Here is a 21374-nt window from a genome sequence, read left to right as displayed (position 1 = left end):
TTAGCTTTGCCAATGGATTTTAAGACATCTTCATTGGTAATTTTTTCTGTCCATGATATCTTTAGCATTCTTCTGTATAGCTACATCTCAAAGGCTTCGATTTTCTTGATGGTTGTCGCCTTCAATGTCCATGTTTCAACTCCATAGAGCAGAATAGACCACACGTAGCATTTCAACATTCGGCATCTGACTTCCACGTTTAGGTCTTTATTGCAGAATAGTGTTCTCATTTTCATGAAGGACTGCCGTGCAACTTCAATCCTTGTCTTTATATCTATTTCTGGATCCCACCGTTCATTAAGCCAGCAACCAAGATATTTATATCTTGACACTTGATCAATATTTTTCCCATTGAGTGTCAGTTTCATTGATGAGGCTGGATGTTTGCTGATCATCATGTATTTTGTCTTGTTGATGTTCATATTTATTCCCATTCTTTGGCTTTCTATGTATACTCTGTCAATGAGTTTTTGGAGATCCATAATATTATCTGCAATTAGCACAGTGTCATCTGCATATCGAAGGTTGTTAACAATCTTTCCATTTATTGTGATTCCCTCTGGACATTCTTCCAATGCTTTTTTAAAGATTACCTCTGCATATATGTTGAACAGGAGTGGTGAGAGCACACATCCTTGTCTCACTCCTCTTTTGATGTTAATATCACTGGTGGTAATGTTGTCTAATTGAACGGTAGCTGACTGATTCCAATACAGATTTGTTATTAGTCTTATGTCTTGTTTGTCTAGCCTTATTTGTTGAAGGACTTCTATTAAGTTATTGTGTCTGACTTTGTCGAATGCTTTTTCAAAATCTATGAAACACATAAAGACAGATTTCTGTTTTTCTATGCATTTTTGTATCAATATTTGGGTAAAGAAAAGGGCCTCTCTAGTACCAAAACCATTCCGAAAGCCGAATTGTGTTACACTTAGAGTTTCTTCACTTTTTCTATAAATACGATTCTGAATTACTTTCAAAAATATTTTTAATGTTTGGCTCATTAGACTAATAAGTCGGAAGTCACCACAGGAATTCGCTTTGGGTTTCTTTGGGACAGTGATAAATGTAGATTTGAGCCAATCTGATGGAAATTCATCACTTTCATATATTTTATTAAATAGTTTTTCAAGAAGTTTGATGTTGTCTGGTTCTATTAAATTTAAAAATTCTGTTTGCACACCATTTGGTCCACTAGCTTTTCCTGTTTTACTTGTTCGTATAGCATTCTCTATTTCGCATTTCATGATTGCTGGTCCTTGAATGTTATCTTTTATATTTATAGGCTTCTGTCTAGTATCATTGAAAAGTTCTGTTACATATTTTATCCAAATCTGTGCTTTATTCTCTTCTTCTAGAACTATTTTTCCATTTTCGTCTCTTAGAGACACTATTTGCTTTTTCCTCAGTTTTCCAGAAATTTCATTGAATTTCTTATACAGATTGAAATTATCATGTTTCTCCTGAAGCAGTTCAATTTCAGTACATAAATTTTTCATCCAATTTTCCTTGGCTTCTTTTATTTTTTTCTTGATGATGTTATGTGTTTCTGTATACCTGGCAAGGTCTTTGTTTTTGTACGTTCTTCTTGTATCAATAAGAGAAAGAATCTCATCTGTCATCCATTCCTGTTGTTTTATATTATTCACATAACCTATCTTCATCTACTATTACAGCTACACCATGTCGATGTTTGTTCTCATCATTCCCAGAGTAATACATTGTCGTATTATCTTTTTAACACTTTCCAGATCCTGGCCATCTTGTCACGCAAATTCCCAAAATCCGGATGCCCAGTCTCTTCATTTCTCTTGTGGCATTTCTTAATTTGCCAGCTTCATACAGAGTTCTGACATTCCAAGTTGCAATTTTAAAAGTGGACACCATTTTGAGCCCAGAGATTCTTCGCACCCCTGTCCCGTTTAAGGGACGCCGGGAACTTGGGGCCAATTGTAAGGGTTTGCTCGTCGTGGTGGTTGTTCTGGAGATAAGGTAGAGCAGTAGTTTCTCCGTTTGCTTTCTGCTCTGCAGTATTAGAGACGTACACAATATAATCATATTGCCATCTGCAAATCTCTGATCACAAGCTTTTCCGTCATCATTTGGCTTCAACCTTGTGTCAGTACTGACAATGCTGCTTCCCAATGTCAGGGGCAGTGACCCCAGCAGGTGCTTATTTAATGACGGCACTACTCGCCATGTCACTGAGTTGTCATTGGGCTTTGGCTATAACCCACAAAAAATCCAAAAAATACTAAAACCAGTAAACCACAACCCCCCCCCCCTCCACAATAAAGATTACACCAAATCTATCATTATCCTCTACATCCAGGGCACCTCTGAGAAAATAACCAATATTCCTCGAAAAATATGACCTGACTTCTTGTTATAAACCATATAAAAAGTTGGCATCCCTTATCCACTCTACCAAAGACCAACCACTTCCCCTAGACCTACCTGGGATATACCAGGTCTCTTGCAGCTGCAAATTGTCCTACTTTGGCCAAAGAGGCAGGACAGCATAACACAAAGACTACATCTGGTTTCACCAGTACAGCCACTCTGGGCTGGCAGACCATGCCTTAGATACCCACCATAGAATTCGTTGGAAGAAAACTAAAATAATACACAGCAGCAAGTTTAAGTATGAAAGATTATTCAAGGAATCACCAGCAGCTTTAAAAAACGTTCCAAACCTCAACAGATTTGGATGCATGAAACTACCCCAAATTTGGGAGATTTGCATTATGAGAACTTCAGCCCAACAGCCAAGACAACCAAATTGGCCTGCCAGAGGGCACCATTAGGACTTTAGGAACAATATGAGTTTCTTGCCTTCTTCCTCATTTGCTTTTGTTAGTGCCTGCATACACATACCATATTCTTATGTTCCTGAAGATGGCAACGTGACGTTGCCGAAATATTGAAGTTATTCATTAAAGTTGCCTTTTATTAATATCCTTTATATGTGTTGTTAATTCCGTAAGCTAGTTACCAGTTATGTATAACTAACGTATAAGCCTTGCTACTAGAATTCATTGTAGGTGTTTGAATTGGGAGAGCAAAGGCAATAATATGATCATGGAAAAGAGGCATAAATATTTGAAACGTCATCGTAGTTGGTACAATTATAGTGCCATAGGGTATGAGGCTGAGATGGGCTGGGAATAGGATGAACTATTCATATTCAGATTCATATTCATTCCCATTTGCTCCAACTTTTGTAATAGTTTTCAATATGGTATTCTGTCAAATGTTTTGCAAAGCCCAGCAGTATCATGGTTTAGCCATTTCCTTTATCCAATTCCACTATCACTTTATTATAAAATGTGAATAAATTAATAAGACAAGAGGACTTGCCCTTTAAAGCCATGCTGCCCACTATACAGTATTGTATTCCTATCCACCCACTGTTGGATTTTACTTTTAACCAAGTTTCACATTACTTTAACAACTACTCCTAATATATTTACTGGTCTAGGGTTTACTACCTTTGTCTTACCACTACCTTCATGCAATGGAACTATCTTGTCCTCTTTCCACTACCCTGGAAGCCTACCAGAGCTGAGACCTAAATTGAACAACTTCAGAGGCAATGCCAATTCTCTTACACATTCATGTAGTACATGGGTTGGCATGCCATTCAGTACCGCCGCTGAATTCAAACTGCTATTTTTCAATATGTTGAACACCCCCTGTTCATCTACCTCAATTTTGACTACCACAATTCTGTCACATCAGCAGCTACAAAATCTCCACCTGAATGATACACCTTTTCAAAATGATTGCTCAGCAACTCAACTATTTCTTTTGCATCTGTCATCTTGCTACCATCAGCATTAAGGCTATTCTGCCATATTCATTTTTCCTCTTACTTGCTATATAATGAAAAGAGTCTTTGATTTAATTTGGTCTGCTTAGCTAATTTTCCCTCATAATCTGATTTGCCCTTGATTACCATTCTACTGCACAGTGATTTCTTTTCAGCTCTTGCTTTATATCTCTACTCATCCACTTAATTCCCACTTGGTTTTTCCTCCTGACCTAGGGTAGGCAGTCTAATATTGCTTCTTTCAAACAATCTCTGGATATTTCCCATGCACCACTGACGTTATTTTCTTGTAGCTTCTCAAACTGTTCCAAGATGTCTCCTAAGTCTGCCATAATTACCAGTTTATAGCTCACATAAACTCTTCCTTGACAAGGAATTCCACATATTTGGTAACTTCGCAGAACAAGATGGCATGGTCGCTCTTCCTGATTGGAGGCAGAGTGTCTATCTTGGCTATGGATATATATTCTGATGCTGTTAGATCCAGCATTCTCAAACTTCTGGTTCCCTCGATAACATGTTGTTTCAGTTAATACCCTTAGCAACTATATAAATTCCACTTCCATCTTGCCATGCCGCTTTTCCTCCTCCAATCTATGCCTCCATAGTTGAAGTCGCCCATAATAATTACTTGTCTGCACTCATTGTGCTAATTTGCCAATGCATGACATCTACATCTTCCTGTGGACCTCCTGGTCTATAGCAGCAACCAACATACATTTTGTCCTATAGGCTTCTATCTCATGTCAGACAGCCTCAAATGAACCATCCCCCACCCTAGACATAAAATCCTCCATAATTTCCAATTTTTATGGTTATAGTTCTTCAGCTATCATCAGCAATACCCCACCTCTTGTCCTATTCCCTCTATCCTCCTCGAAAATACAATATCCTTTACAATCTACCCCTGTCACTATACCATTTTCTATCACCCAGGTTATATATATGCCTATAATTTTTGGCCAAGTCAAGTTGACCAATACAAAAAAACTCCTCTTCCTTATTTCTGATACTTTTGCATTCATGTACATGCATTTCAACATCCCCTAGAGCCCACAATTATCCTTGTGTAATGTCATTACCAACCCATTTGAATCTGAAAGCTGTGAAATCACATTCAGCATTGCATAATCATTTCTGCACTCACTCATTTACCCCACTGTGGCAAGACACTTGCCTTCCCCTAATATTTCTGAAACAAATATCAAAAATAAGAAATATGTTAATATTTTACATAAATGGGTTGTAGGTGAAATTCTGATTACAGAAGAGTATTTCCAAAATATCTGAAAAGTTCCTGTATCACCTAATGCCTATATATATAATTCTAGCCTCTTGAACACTCCATGTAGTTTGTTTTTTCTCATATTTCTGTCATAATTATTACAAATTAAATTAAAAAAAAAAAAAAAGAGAAATTCAAAATATAGGTGGGATGAGATATTCTGTATATCCCCTTCCCTTAGAAAAATCTCCCTATATTCTCTCTTCTTATGCTGGTATATTCACCTTATTTCATTATTCTTATATAATATTTATTATTCATAGTGAAGAATTTATGGAGATACATGTATTAAATAAGTACTTTATTTAACATTAAGCAAATAACATTTCGACCTCTGTATTAACATCATCATCAGGAAATATACATATGTACAATATACAAGCTACATGCCATTGCACTATACAAAAATAAAATGAATCAAAATGTTTCTTAACCCCTAAACGTACCAATTAAAAATCAGAAAGCAGTCGTTTTTTTGCCAATTTTTTTAGCAAGGATGATTTGCTGGATCAAATTCATCATTATTTGAAAAATAATGCAAACGAAACAGCCAATACACGCCGTTGGCAACTTTACTCGGCTGAAAGAAAATAGGCACAAGATTGTCTAGCGTCTATATTCGGTTGTATTTATGTGTGAAACCAAAATTCAAAATCAATTTTGGTGCAATAAACAAAAGACGTGTCACAGACATCTTTGTATGTTAAGGGGTTAATCATTTATCCTAGCCTGACCTCTGGTGAGAAAAAAAAATGGAACTACATTAAACAATTTCTACAGTCCTTGCATGTTAAGATTTTCTTCTGTCTGGGGTTGTTCTGGTTGCTATATGGGTTGAAGATGGGTCCTCTACATTCTTGGAATAATTAATCCATCATTTTTGTTCACGATTTGGATGATGTTTTAGAATTTCACAAGCTTCTTTAAATTTTCTTTCAAACCAGGTTTTGGTGCAGTGCAGTGTAGAGACTTAGTGCCTTTCCAGTCAATTCGCAACATGTTTGGAGTACATGGTCTGATAAGCCTGTTTTACCATAGTGGAAGTATTTAATGTGGCATTTGTGTTCATTTTGTCTGATTGGGATGGTGCGTCCTGTTTCCCCTATATAAGGTAGGTTACAGGTACATTGAATTTTGTAAACCCCTGAGTGGGCAAGGTATGAAAGAGGATCTTTTGGAGGAGCTAAGTAAATTTCTTAGTTTTGCCAGAGGTTTGAAGGTTGTCTTGATGTTGTATTTAAGTTGTGTTTGTTCTATCTATTTTTTCTAAAATGCACCTAACGTAGGGTATGGCTATGGCACTATTATTATTCGTGACACCTTCAAGGAGTCTGAAGACTCATTGCAGGAGGACACTCACTGCACAACCCTCTGCCTCCTCCACCACCACACCTCTGCATCCACCACCATTTTTTGTCTGTCAATTGCATGTGTTCTGAAGGGCCGATATGTCTGTATGCAGGATGAAAAACCCCGAGTTTTTTTTTTTTTTCTCCCGAGTTTCTGGGAGAAAAAAAAAAAAAACCTGCTACCTCCGTATGAGATTGGCAACTCACCTTCAACTGATAAAGTCCATATAAAGATTCCTCCCATCATGATGGGAATCGAACTTAGACAGTGCACTGTTTTCTTGTAATCTTTTTTTTGCTTTTAATGGCATTTTTATGGAAGACCTTGTGAACTTTTTTTTTTATTGTAGCCAATTTTTACAAATGTTTGGTTAATGATTTCAAATTTTTGGTTCAGAGCTTGTTCATTGGAGAAATTGTGTGTCCATAAATTCTTCACTATGAATGCTGACCACAGTGTAACCTTGAAAGAAAGGGATAATATTTATTACGTTAGATCTGAAATCAAAGACTTGTTCACTGCCACTTTTCGAAAATTTCAAAATAAAATTTACTTCACAAACTTTCTGTCAAAATAAGAATATTATCATTACAAAGTAATTCTCTCTCCCTTTTAATTCACTTACTCTTCCTGTAGCAGATATTCTACCATGAATCCCACCCTGGTTTATTGGCTTTCCTGTAATGCATGCATGAGAATTTAAATCTGAATGGCCTGGAAAAGAAAAAAAAAAGGTTTCACAAACAAATGCCTGAAATGCATATACTTAACAAATTAGACATCAGGAATTAGCCAAGTGTTAATACTAATGGCATTAATAAGTAAAACCACAATGGCTCACAGACCAGCCTCTTAAGGAAAGTAAAACACTGGAAAATAAAAAATCTTAAAGGTTTCTATGTACAAGCAACCAGAAAATTGCAGAAATTAAATACCGAAAAAAAAAAAATAAAATAATAATAATAATGGACTAGCCAAGTGCAACATATAGCCTCTCTCAGCCAAGTCATCCCATCCCACCTTCCTGCAGTGTGGCCTATTACCAAAAACAGATTCAGGGATTCCAAGCATGTATTACTATTAAAAGCATATCATATTTGACATTGGAGAAAAATTCCATCTAGACCACACTTTTTCCACTTGTTCAGTGTCAACGAAGACAAAGTCAGTTCCATCAGCAGGAAAGGTCATGGCATCGGTGCTCTGGAATCTTGAAAAGAATAAAACAATAACTGGGGAATATTATTCCAATCTTTTAATCGAAGTAGAAGAAAAAATTCGTGAGAAAAGACGTGGTTTGCAGAAGAAAAAAATCATCTTTCATCAGGAAAATGCAGCTGACCACAGAGGTGTTTTGCTAATGAGAAAATTAAGGGATCTGCATTATGAATTGTTGGAATATCCACCCTATTGCCCAGATTTAGCTCCTTCTGACTTCAATTTCTTCCCAAAAATAAAACTCTTCCTCTGTGGTCAGTGTTTTTCTTCAAATCAAGAGGTGATTACAGTTGTGGAGGAGTATTTTGCAGATCTTACAGAGAACCATTACAGGAACGGGATAATGGCGTTGGAGCATTGCTAGAATAAATGTATTAGTCTTAAGGGAGATTATGTAAAAATAAAAATAATTTTGAAATTATAAATTCGTTTTTTCATCGTTAGGTCAAGAACTTTTCAGACCACCCTCGTCGTATAACATCATCCACATAAAACAAAGACCTGACATTAACATCTCAAATTTTAATATCAGGTTTAATACCACTTTCCTTCATAATGTGATCCATATAGATAATACATAACAGAGGAGATAAAGTATACCCTTGTCAGACACATGATTTAACATAAAACCATCTTCTAGTACTTCCTTCAATTCTAACTGTTGACTTACAACTCACAAAGACTTAAGTATTGCTTGATAAAATGCTCCATCGACACAATATAACTGCAGGATTTTGAATACTTTTTCTCTTGGCACCTTGTCATATGCCTTTTCCAGATCAACAAAACTTAAATACAGATCATTGTTATATTTCCTTGATTTCTCAACTATTTGTCATAAAGTGAAAATCTGATCCTGACAGCCTCTATTTGGCCTGAATCAAGCTTGTTCTTTACCAAGCTTACCTTCCACAATCTTTCTCAACCGTTTCTCAAGTATACTTGCATAAATCTTACCAGAAACACTCAGTAGAGAAATACCTCTGTAATTTTCGCATTTAGTTTTATTTCCCTTTTCATATATGGGTACCATGAGAATTCTACTCCAATCATCTGGAATTAGTCCCTCTCTCCAGACCTTCTGACCTATGCAGTGCAGCTGTAAGACTTTTATACCTCCATACTTTAGCATTTCTTGTTGAATACCATCTACTCCTGCCCTTTCCACATTTCAGACCTTTGATGGCTTTTTCTACTTCAGGTATGGATATGTATTCCTGACTGCATGCCTGTTGAGCGTTTTTATTACTGTGCTGTCACTGATTGTTCCGTTTAGCAATTTTTCGAGTAATTACTCCATACATCAAGGATATATTTTTTCACCAGATGTCATGTCACCTTTATCATATCTAATTCCTTTTACAACACCTCTTTCCTCCATTTTTGAGCTTTTTTTCAACAGTCCCCAGAATATTTTGCCATGTTCTTGATATTTATTTTCTATGTTCTTAGCAAAATCTTCCCATAACTTTTGTGTTTAGCTAGTTTTATACAGTGTTTGGCTTTCTTTCATTTGTCTCTGTATTCTCTAAAAGCTGACTTATTTTCAGGAACTTTTAATATACTTTCTTCTTTTCCTTCACTGCCTCTAACTTCTTGTGCCCACCATGGAGTTCTGATTTTTTTATCCTTGCAGACAACCACACCACATGCCTCTCTGGCTAACTCAATCAATGGTTTCTTCAGGATTTCCCAATGAATCACCAATGTTTGGTTCCCTGTTCTCAACCTCTTTCAATGTTTTCTTCAATAATGTTTGTGTATTTTAGTCTACAGTTCATATGTGAGAGCTGCTCAGCTTTTATTTGCTTTAAAAACTTTCTTACATGTTTTCTTCTTATGAAATTCAATTTTATCCTGTGCAAGACTAAATGGTTATCACTTCCAATTTCAAATCCTCTGTACACTCTAGTATCCTGCACCAGGAAGAAAACATCATATCATAACATAGTCAATGAGACTTCTTATTCCTTGCCTCTTCTCTCCATGTGAATTTGGGCACATTTTTATGTTGGAACTTTGTATTAATAATTACCAATCCATGTCCTGAGCAGAAATCCAACTAGTATTTGCCATTATTATTAGCTTTCCTCTTTTCTTCAAATTTTTCCAAAATATTTTTGAATGTCTGACAATCATTTACTACTCTGCTATTTAGATCACCAACAAGGACCGACTTTTACTTTTTCATTGTGTCAGTTGTTTTCTCTAAAGCCTCAAAAAATTCCTCCACTTCTAAAGCTTAGTAGACCCTTCTGTGGGACCACAGGCAAAAATAAGTCTCACTGTCCAGTTCTCCATTGTAATATTTGCCCACATCACCACTTGATATTGTTTGCCATTCAAGAAAATTAGTCTCGTATTTTGTATTCAATACTATAGCTACTCCTTTTTCCTGATTGTGATTGCCTGAATATAACATTTTGTATTTATTGCTCAGAAAATTCTCTCCATATTTTGTCTTTTTTGTTTCAGTCACCACTATTATGTCAATCCGGTACTTATCTAATTCCTCAGCTACCTCCATTTCTTTGCCATTTAGGTTTCTTATTTTGACAGTACCGACCTTGATCTCTGGTGATGCTGTGTTGGGAGTGTGTTTCAGGATTTGTTCCAGTAGCTGACTTCCAGGGCAAACAGCAAACTGTTTGCCTTGGTTTCCTGGCAAAAATAATGGGGGCCTTGTTTACACAGGCGATTCCCCAGCCAGCATGAAATTCTGTTATGTTGTACTGTCATTTTATATTTTGGTTTAAGCCAATAAGAATGCAATTTTGTCAGCTAAATCCCAAATTGCCAGCCCATCTTCATTCATTCATAATCCAGGTAGATACCTAACAAGGTGCACCAGGAGAAGATGAGGATTGGACGTTGTTAGGAGCCTTGGTCGGGTCTCTGCATTCCTTTAAACGTTTTGTGGAGGTCTCCTCTCAGTTATACAGCTTTGGCCCTTAAGCACCCCTTTAAAAAATGTTTATTTTGTATTCTATTTTTCCATTTATTATCAATTAAAATGGCTACTCCACTCGAATGTCTGATGTGTTGATATAATATATGTATATGTTCTGCTACATAACATATAATCATCTGTATCTTTTGTTTCCTTTAATTTCTTTTTGTTTATTATCATGACTATATTAATATTTATGATTTTTCATTATTTTACTAATCCAATCCCTTTGTTACTCACTCACTCATACTTCTTGCATTCCACATGGATACCTTTAAAATGTCCAAGATTCCTAATCTTTTACTTTTATCCTTTCCTTGTCATAATCCATTAGTTCTGTCTGATTAATTTTCCAGTTGAAGCATTTGAGTTATAAAGATTTTTACTTGTTAAGGTAACAAGCCTTATTACAAAATCCTCCAACTTGGAGAAACAGGATCTCTTTTTCTTATTCTGGCACCTATCTCTTGATCCATCCAGCTACAACACCCCACTTAGCTTAGCCACTGCTGGCAGAGTTCTTAAGGTGATTGGTGTGCACAAGCCTCCTTACCACATCAAAAAGAAGATACCATCAAGGACTTTTATTGCTTTACTGGCCTCAACTGTTTCAAACTTCTGGTTCTCAAAGACCAGGCAGAAACAAAAACCCCGTGATCCTATGTCACAAAATTAAATTCATAATAAGTGAATGCCTAGCAAATACATTATCAATTACTAAAATAATGCACTGAAAGGAGATTCAATTTGGGCTAAGATAATTATCCTCTATATTTTTTAATATTTACTCTTGCATGGAAACAACTAATTTGTTCAGGTGCACAAAACAGAAGTCAATATAAAAAATAAAAATAAAAAAAAAACAAGCATCGATATTTCTTAGAAAAATAATGACAATCAAAAGTCTGTCCTAAGAAATAACCAAAGATTCAGAGAAGTGAGAAAGAGGTTCTTTGTATGGAGAGCGATCGATGAGTAGAATACATTGCCTGAAAGTGGGACGAGTGCAGAAACTAAATGGGTTTAAGCCATGGTTTGACAATCTTTTTTACATGACAGACTATACACCTTCCAAGATGAGTCCTTTGACTCCATGAAGGTCAGATGTTAATAATAATAAAATTCAGATGGCAGAAACCAAGAATTTTGATTTGGATCAATTTCCCAAAAAGTAATTTTTTTGTGTGAAATTGTTGACTATTATTATAAAAAGCATCATTTGGAAGAAAACATGAGGAAAATGTATTTTTGTAAAATCTCGATGTAGCTTTAAAATACCAAAATTACATCGATTTTTTTACAGAGGTCACGTCTCATGTGAACTGTTACAAAAATAATCTTGTTTGTATGTATGTATTTTTATTAATGTAGTTAACCCTGTGGGAAGTGAATGTATTTACTGTATATAGTTATATATGTATACAGTTATGTGTAAGAGCGCAGGAAAAGTTGTTTACTAGTTTTGTATATAAGAGTCTTACTGCACTAACACCTTTAAAGATAGTATCTAAGAGTGCCGCAAGGTTTGGAGAAGTTTCCATGGCCCCGAAAGGAGAAGCAAAGTATCAAAGAGGTCCGCTAGTTTTAGAGACAAGTTTCGAAGGAGAACAAAGAGCGGGTTAAACTTAAAAGAAGATAAAAGAGTCATGCCAAATTCTTTGGGGTTTACTACCCTTAGTGCAAGGTTCCAAGATTGGAGAATAAAAAGGGAATGAGCCAAGCATAAGGGGCTTCCTGGTTCCAGTCACCAGAAGAGAGGAGCTTCCAGGCCAGAGAGAGGGCTTCCAGATGTTGCCAAAGAAGGAAAGGCTTCCAGACGCCAGAGAGAGGGATCATGGTTGAGAGTTGGTGGCAGTTTCAGTTTCTTGGAGGCAGCAGTTCGAGCTATTGGAGACGGCAGTCGTCCAGGCAATTTTCGACGAGTCCAAGCAGAGGAAGTAAGGCGATGTAAATTACCTGAAGCGACTTCACTCAGAAGATTTTCTTTTTCGCCGTGGGAGAACAACCTTTTGCCGGTCGCAGTACAGAGCCCACTATTTTCCCGATGAGATATTACTGAAGCCAGACATTCCTGAGGAAGCTCAAGATCTGAGATGAAAGAAATGCCATAAGACTGTAGTGAAAGACTTTTGACTGAATGTGCAATGCAGAGTTTTTTGTAAGTTCAAACCTTTTGTATATTCCCTCTCATAGTAGGTTATAGAAAGACTTTTAAGAAATCGTTCAATAGTAGTAAGAAGTGTCATTAAGAGAATCGATTGGCATATTGGAAGTTGATATAAAAATTGTAAAGATAACTTAACAGAGAGTTAGCTAACTTCTTTGCAAGTAAACTAGAAGTTTAATAAGTTGAATTTGTAAGCAGAGAGTAAATAAGATTGTGAGTTAAAGAAGTTAATTAGTGTTAAAGTAAATAGGTTATAATTTATGCTAAAGATTTTATAAATGTATAGAGAAAGCAATCTCCCTATTGTTTAATTCATGTATAATTTGTAAATAAATGTGTTTTAATTATTTGTTAAAAGAGTGCTGCCTGATCTTTTATTTTACAACTGCACTGTTCTTAAATAAATCTGACTTGTGAGCGGAAAATAATTTAAGGCAATAAAAATGTAGTTCAGTTACTTACAAACCACGACTGTTAAAGTAAACATTGATAAATGAAACTTCACTCGTGAGAGAGAGGGAAATCTACCAGAAGTTTTATTTAGTCTTATACCAATGAAATGATATATTGGTGGCGCAGTCTGACAAAAATAAATTTCCAGTATTCATAGGCATTCGACTAGTAAATATGGATGGTGGATAATCATAGTACGCATTAGAGTAAAGCTATAAAGAATTAGGAATAAAGAATTGGGAAAAGATATAAAGATATTAAAATACGAGTATAAGAAAACAACACATTATTACAGTTTTTAGGTGTGTGTTTTTTTAAACTGAAAGTAATTTTTTATACAGATCTACCACATTCCATATTATTTTTATGGTTAGCATAATTCTACATAAAGAAGCAAATACTGAATATGAAAAACTTTTGTGTTGCAAACCAATCATTTTTTAGCTAAATTCATGGAAAATTTCCAGTTTCGAGATTCTTTAACTAAATTGACAACTATTGTATCACATGAAAATTAGTAATAAGAAGATAAAAACTATGAAAATAGGCAGGAACATGGAAAACATTAGAAAAAGTGAAATACTTTAGCTATTTAGGCACAATTTTTAGTTAAATGGCAAACTCAATATGGGTACAAAGCCAAAAATCAAAGACAATGTCCAAACTAATTTTAACTTATGGTTCTGATGAAAGACTAGAAACTATCGATATATAAGAATACCGAGAAAGAATTCTGAGTTTGGAGTTCTGATATAAGTTATGAGAAATGAGCATGACCAAATAGCTTCAGTAGCAGAATAATATGAAAAATGCAAATATTAAGAAGAAACTTGCCAGAGAGAAATAAGCATAAAATCAAATTGAAAATTAATGAAACACAATGTGGTTTTCAAGAATATAAAGGAACTAGAGAAGGACTCTTCAACATTAGAACTATTATAGAAAGATATCTGGAGAAGCAGAAAGAGTCTACTTATGTTTTATTGACTACAAAGGCCTTTGACAATATACAACATGAACAACTAATAGAATGCATCAAAAAATTAGGAGATGATGAAGATACGAGATTACTGATAAATCTATACAGGTATCCTTCGTTATACGTGATCTCACTTTACGCATTTTCACTATAATGCGATTTTAAAAAGTTAATTAAAAAATCGCAACTGTGGCAATTTTGCAGTCACCCTGTGCATGGTCACATGACTTTGTGCATGCACCGCTTTGACAAGGAAGCATTGTGCTGCATGTCAGCCTCACAGAAGGTGTAGAACTAGCAAGCTCCATTGTTGGAATATTCTGCAATGCAAACACAATGGAAAAATGATGTAATTGTGATCAAAATACTTCCAAGACTAAAAAACAGAAAAAAGCTATAACACTGGAGGAAAAATCAGAAGTCATAAAGAGGTATGAACGTAATGAGCGCAAAGTCGACAGAGCTACAGGAATTTCAGAATCAACTTTAAGAACGATAAGAAATCAAGCAGAGAAAATAAAAGAAAGTTATAAAATTGCAACGAGAATGTCAACAACTAAGATAATACAGATAAGAGCACCGATTATGGAGAAATTGGAAAGGATGTTGGCCCAATGGATTGAACATGAAAATCAATGTGCTGTTCCGTTATCCACCTTGATTATCCAGGGCTAAAGTGAAAAGTTTGTTTGATGATTTGAATGCTATAGATCCTCTTAAAGTGCAATCTTTTGCTGCAAGTGCTGGGTGGTTTCAACGTTTCAAGGTGCAACATAGATTCAATAATCTCAAGCTTGAATGGCGAGCGTGCAGGAGCTGATGTTGCTGCTGCTGAGAACTTTCCAGCAAAATTTCTAAGTGTAATTCAGGAACATGGTTATTTGCCTCAGCAAGTGTTCAATCTCGTCAAAACTGGGTTGTTCTGGAAGCTTATGCCCAGTAAAGCATTTCTAGCGATGCAAGAAAAGAGGGCCTCAGGTTTTAAAGCTTCCAAGGACCGTCTCTTGTTGTTAGGAAGAAATGCATTTGGAGATAATAAAGCTAAACCACTAATGGTTTATCACTCTGAAAACCCACACGCACTCAAGGGCTACTCAAAGGAGGATTTGCCTGTTGTATGGCAGTCAACAGGCAAAAAAAAGATGGATTTCCAGAGCTGTGTTTGAGTCCTACTTTTGCAATGAACTATGTCGTGAATTGAAGGCTTATTATGACAGGATAAATGTATATGTACCCTTCAAAATTCTTCTGCTTCTGGACAATGAGCATCAGGCCATCCTCCAAGCATCACTGAAATTGATGAGAATATGAAAGTTATTTTTCTTGGACAGCATGGATTTGCTAAAGGGAGGTCATGTTTTAGTAATCTACTTACTTATTACAATAAAGTGACTGCTTCCTTGGACAGAGGAGAAGGATACACAGTAATATACTTGGATTTCGCAAAAGCTTTTGATAGAGTACCTCATGATAAGTTGACAGTCAAACTAGACGAGACGGGGTTGGATATTAGATTACTGCATTGGATTGGAGACTGGCTATCTGATAGGTATCAACAAGTTGTGTATGGGGGTGCGATATCCAGGAAAAGGAAAGTCACTAGTGGAGTGCCTCAGGGATCTGTTTTAGGGCAATTACTATTTAACTTGTATATTAATGATATTGGCAAAGATTTGGATGGAGATATTCAGTTGTTTGCAGATGATGCAAAGTTGGGACGAACCATAAAGAGTAGTGAAGATGTTGTGGCCTTGCAAGAAGACTTGAATAAATTGTGTGATTGGGCAAGCAAATAGGGATGCGAGTTCAATGTTGCAAAATGTAAGGTTTTAAAGTTTGGAAAACAAAGATGGAATGCAAAATTCATGCTTGGTGAGAATATATTGTTGGAAGTAGAGGAAATAAGAGATCTGGGGGTGATAGTGGATAGGGATCTAAAATTTAGGGGACACATCGCCAAAATTGTGAAGACAACATAAAGACTTCTGGGAATGATGCGGAGGACGCTGACGTGTAGAAGTAGGGAGATTCTTGTTCCATTGTATAAGGTTTTGATTAGGCCACACATGGACGATTGTGCCCAGATTTGGTCACCGGGTTTTCAGAAGGATGAAGATATGTTGGAAAGGGTCCAAAGGCGACTGACTACGATAGTTTCTGACCTCTGGAATGTTGAGTATGAGGAAAGATTGAGAAGATGTAATTTGCAGAGTCTAGTGGAGAGAAGGAAGAGGGGAGATATGATAGAGACCTACAAGTTGGTAAGGAGTTGTTATAAGATCAATGGTGGAGAAGTTCTACAGAGAATAGTGGGAGATTAGGGGAGAACCAGAGGTCATCCCTGGAAACTGTATAAAGAGGGTGTGAGTAGGGGAGTGAGAGGCAGGTTTTTTTTCGTGCAGAGTTGTGAATGATTGGAATGCCTTGCCTGAGAGTGTGGTGTCTGCAAGGAGTTTGAGTGTGTTTAAGATGGTATGATGAGATGTGTGTGTGATAAAAGGACCTCCTAGATGAGTCTTTGACTCCATGAAGTCTTGTTTAATAATAATAATAAATTACAGTTATCACTGTATTCCAGCATAAACTTCTGAAAGCACAAACACAACAAAGGCTTAATTGTATGTTACAAAAACACACACTAGTAACTTCTGTGACAGTTCAAAATACTATGATAAAGAATGCTATGATAAGCTTTTTTTTTTAAGTTTGAATTTTCCTACAAGTTTCACAAAATTTACTTGATTTGAAAAATCATAAGCTTTTTCGTATAATGTGTATGTTTTCGATATAATTCACAAGACTTACATAAAAATGCTAAAGGAATATTATTATTATTATACAGGCATCGTGGAGTCAAAAGACTCTTCACAGAAGATCCATTATTCACACAATACCTATCATACCTTTCCTTAAACTCATTCACTGATGAAGCACTCACAACCACCTCCAGCAAACCATTCACTACTCTCCAAGTAAAAAATTTACTCCTAACACCCTTGCTAACCACACTCTTATACAATTTCCATGGAAGATCCCTGCTTTTCTCCCTTGCTAACCACACTCTTATACAATTTCCATGGAAGATCCCTGCTTTTCTCCCTTGCTAACATGCACTAAAAAGTCTTCAGTGTCAATTCTATAAAACCCCTTTTATAGAACTTATATGCTTTTATTATGTCTCCTCATTTTCATCTATCAACTAGTTTTTGATGCCCACACACCATCAAACTATTCTCATAGGGAGCATCCAATAGACCTGTGACAATCTTTGTCGCTCACCTACTCTGGATCCTCTCCACTATTTCATCCCCATGGAATCCAGGTATCCTCTATACTGCTGTTAATGTGTTCTTTAACAACCATGTAATCTGATCTGCAGTTTTTCGTTACCTTCACAATATGCCCTATAAAATTCAACTCAGTCCACAATTGCCCCCAAGACACTGGACTCAGTTTCCTGCAGTTCAGTTACATCAATACAGTACACAGCTTGTGACCTCTTCCCAAAGTACATCACCTTATAATTGGCCACATTAAACTGGCAGCCATAGACTTTGTCCATACTGCTAGTCTATTAAACTGAACATTTCCTGTCAAATAATTTCCTGTATCATTGATATACAAATTAAACAACAGAGGATCAAGTACTGAGCCCTGTGGGGCATCACTGGTTACTTGCCTTCTCCTGGGCTCAAATGCTCCATAAACCACTCTTTGATATCTGTCCAACGGTCACTTTCTAATCCAAATCACCAGATTCATATCCAGCCCCATTTCCTCTAATTTATTCAATAGAGTTCTATGTGGAATCTTGTCAAATGCCTCTGCAAAGTCCAGCAGTATCACTGAGTAGCCATTTCCATTATCTGACTCCACTGTCACTTGATTATAAAAAGCAAGCAAATTACTAAGGCAGACCTATCCTTCACAAAACCAAATTGCCCCTTATGGAGCATCATATCCATCCAGTTCTGAATTCTGTCTTTCGCCAATTTTTCAAACATCTTAACCACCAATCCCAAGATGCTGATTGGCCTATAATTTTCTACTTCTATCCTGGAGTCTTCTCTATGCAGTGGGACTATTTTACTCTCTTTCCATAACATTGGAATTTTTCCAGTTTAAATTAAGAAGCTTGGTCAGAGGAGCTGATAATTCCCTTACACAGTCTCATAATACATGGGACAATATGCCATTTAATCCTATGGCTATGTTCACATTGAGGTTCTGAAATATTTTAAGCACCTCCATTTCTTCAACTTCTATTATCCCATCAGTCAAAGTTACATCTGCCATTGCATCGTCACTACCTACATGGTACACCCCTACAAAATGTACACTCAATAATTCAGCTACAGGTAACCCTCGTATAACGCGGTTTCGATATAACACTGTCTACAAATTGTAGTAACCCTTTATCTTTTTATATATTTTTCACCATGCGACTTAAAAATGAAATTTTATCTTCGTTAAATTTGCGTCTGCCCGTACCATGCATGTAGTTATAAGAAGTGAATTTATGTTAGGGAAAATACAAAATACCCTTTAGCAAACGTGTGCATCAATTGTTTACCATATAAAGTGTTTATTGTTGAAAATTGCCTTCATTTTTTTGCCAGGAAAGTGCATTAAAAATCATAACTGTGTTAATCTCAATCTGAGCACTATTTTCTGGTGAGTTACATACAATATATAATGCTTTTTTATGAAAAAATTTATTTTTATAGTAATGGCCACTTAGAGGGCTTTTGTGATATGGTTGAAAATGAAATCAGTGAATTAATTAATGAAAAAGCAGATTTAAATAAGAAGGAACTGGTATAATAAAAACCGTTAAAGAATTCAATTTAAAGAAATTAGCAAAGGATTGGACTTGGCAAGAAAGTTAGGAAGTTATTTATGCATAATAATCTCTCAATGGAGTGCTCAGGAAAATTCACAAGACAATTGGATATTTGTTTAGCTCCACATTATGAACTTAATAAAAAAAAAGTGCAGCCTGGTGGTAAGCAAGGTCTTATTACTGACTTCTTGATAACTAAACCAGCCAAAAGTATGCAATGAGAATTATACTAATGATGTCCAAGAGATTTCAAGTGATGATGATGTCCAGCTACTCATAAATAAAGAACATCTACAAAATGTTAGTTTTGAAGACAGTGATGACGATTAAAATATGCACTTTATTTTATTTTGGCTAAAACATTTATGCATTATGTGTAATAAAGTTTATGTACAATTTGTAATTTTTATAAGTTTATACTGTACTATGTATTTGTTTCATATGTTTTCTTAACTTACATGAATTAAATAAATAAATATATTTTTGTTGGATATGTCATTGTTGTTTATATATTAAAAAAAAAAAAAAAAAAAAAAAAAAAAAAAAAAAAAAAAAAAACGATTTCAGAACATAACCCTAATTTTTCTGTGATCTAAGTCCGGCATAATGCGATTTATATAATGCAGCATTTCTATGGAACTTAACATCCGCATTATATGAGGGTTACTGTAGTTGGTTTAGTCTTATTACTTCCCCCCCCCCCCCATCATTAGCACTTTTTAAAGTCATCCTTCCATAGTTATTTCTCTTTTTACTTGCTACATAGCGAAATAAGTCTTTAAGATTCTTTTGGCCTCATCAGCTGGATTTCCCTCATAATTTATTTTTTTTTACATATCACCTTTCTTCCTTTGCCTTGTACTGCACATGGGAAAGCTGATCACACTTTTCTTTATAATCTCTCTACAATCTTTTCTTTGTCTGCAACTCCTGCTTAATGAAGCTATTCATCTAACTTCTACCTGATTTAACCCTCTGACTTTGGATATACAATCTAATACTGCTTTCCTCAAACAACCTTTACCACCTCCCATGCTTCACAAACATCTCTCCCCCTCTAAACTGTTCATATAAAAGGAGATATGAGGAAAAAAAGGAAGATATATAAAAAGTAATTAATAACAAAAAAGTTTCACATCAAAAGTATTACATTTTTTCTATATACTGTATTTGTATATTAAACAAAGAGGTTGGAAAACCTTCAGTACATCAGTGATATATCTGGAGAAATATATTTACAAAACACCTACGTCCACAGTAAGATTTCAATCCACAGGTCAGCTGCTGGTTAGAGAATGGATATGCTATCCACTGGCAAACAAGTTCACAAAAAATTCTCCAGGGGAGCAAAGCTGCAAACTTTAGATTACAAGACTGAAGAGCTGTTACCTATTGAGTTAATAAGGCAAGTAGGCAGCACAAGTGTCTGCTTTAAAAGTATCTTACATAATAATTACCAATTGTTTGAGCATATGTATCAGCAATCCAACTCATTTCCCTCTCTCCAGTTCCCATATCAGGAGCTGGCACATCAACTCCTGGACCTAAAAATGAAACAAGGGAAAAGAAATATTAAAAGTAACTCTTGTTTACAATGCATACACATAATAAATAGGTCCTGAATGTACAAGGAAGTCCCAACAGTTGCACACCATTGGGTAAAATAACACTTTACAATTGTCATATTTCCTTGTTTTAAAGGATCAATTTTGATAGAATGGCAGAAAATTTAACACTAGAGGAAAAGAACTCCTATTACCATAATATTTGTATTATGGCATCTTCTATTGTTGCATTTTGTAGATATGTCACAGAGAAATTTAATTACAAGAGTCACATAATTGTCATGAGATTTGAAGATTTCAGAATCAGCTAAACTTTAACAATAAACAATTATAATCAACATTAAAAAAATTCTTATTTATTATAAAAAAATAAAAATAAAAAAAAAACATGTCAAGTGTTTATGTTTCATCTATGGTATGTGACTTTGGGACACCTTACATATTACAATTAAAAACATTTACACATGGTTAAATAAAGGAAGATGAATATAAAATTTTCATTTTATCCATTAAAAAAAGCAAAGGTGATCAAGAACTTGGCCACTACATAACAATTATGTGTACCACATATTGATGTACTATAACAGATGTGAACATATGGTTACTAAAATAGAATGCAGAATCACAAAATTTTACGTATTTTGCAGCAAGCTCTAAACCTTTAAAGGACCTGGAGTGTAGAATGATAAAATTATTAGCTTTACACAACAAGTTTAACCATTTACAGAGGAC

At 35.4% G+C, this 21374-nt stretch overlaps 1 protein-coding gene across 2 annotated transcripts in view; it reads right to left on the bottom strand.

The window, feature by feature from the left end:
• The window catches only part of LOC150104424 (glutamate dehydrogenase, mitochondrial-like), a 214610-nt gene that overhangs the window by 148953 nt on the left and 44283 nt on the right, over positions 1–21374 (bottom strand). For both annotated transcript variants that reach the window (XR_016548701.1, XM_090397011.1), the window contains exons 2-3: positions 20535–20621; positions 7093–7181 (exon numbers count right to left, since the gene is read on the bottom strand). Coding sequence is in view for 1 of the 2 variants with exons in the window: in XM_090397011.1 (XP_090253137.1) it covers positions 7093–7181; positions 20535–20621 (176 nt within the window). In the remaining variant the exon portion in view is untranslated. The remainder of the gene's footprint in view (positions 1–7092; positions 7182–20534; positions 20622–21374) is intronic.

This window comes from Typopeltis vanoorti, chromosome 8 (genome assembly GCF_054136105.1).
Source record: "Typopeltis vanoorti isolate ZY-2024b chromosome 8, IOZ_Tvanoo_1.0, whole genome shotgun sequence".
NCBI classification, from domain to species: Eukaryota; Metazoa; Arthropoda; class Arachnida; order Uropygi; family Thelyphonidae; genus Typopeltis; species Typopeltis vanoorti.
This window is presented reverse-complemented; position numbering and strand designations above follow the sequence as displayed.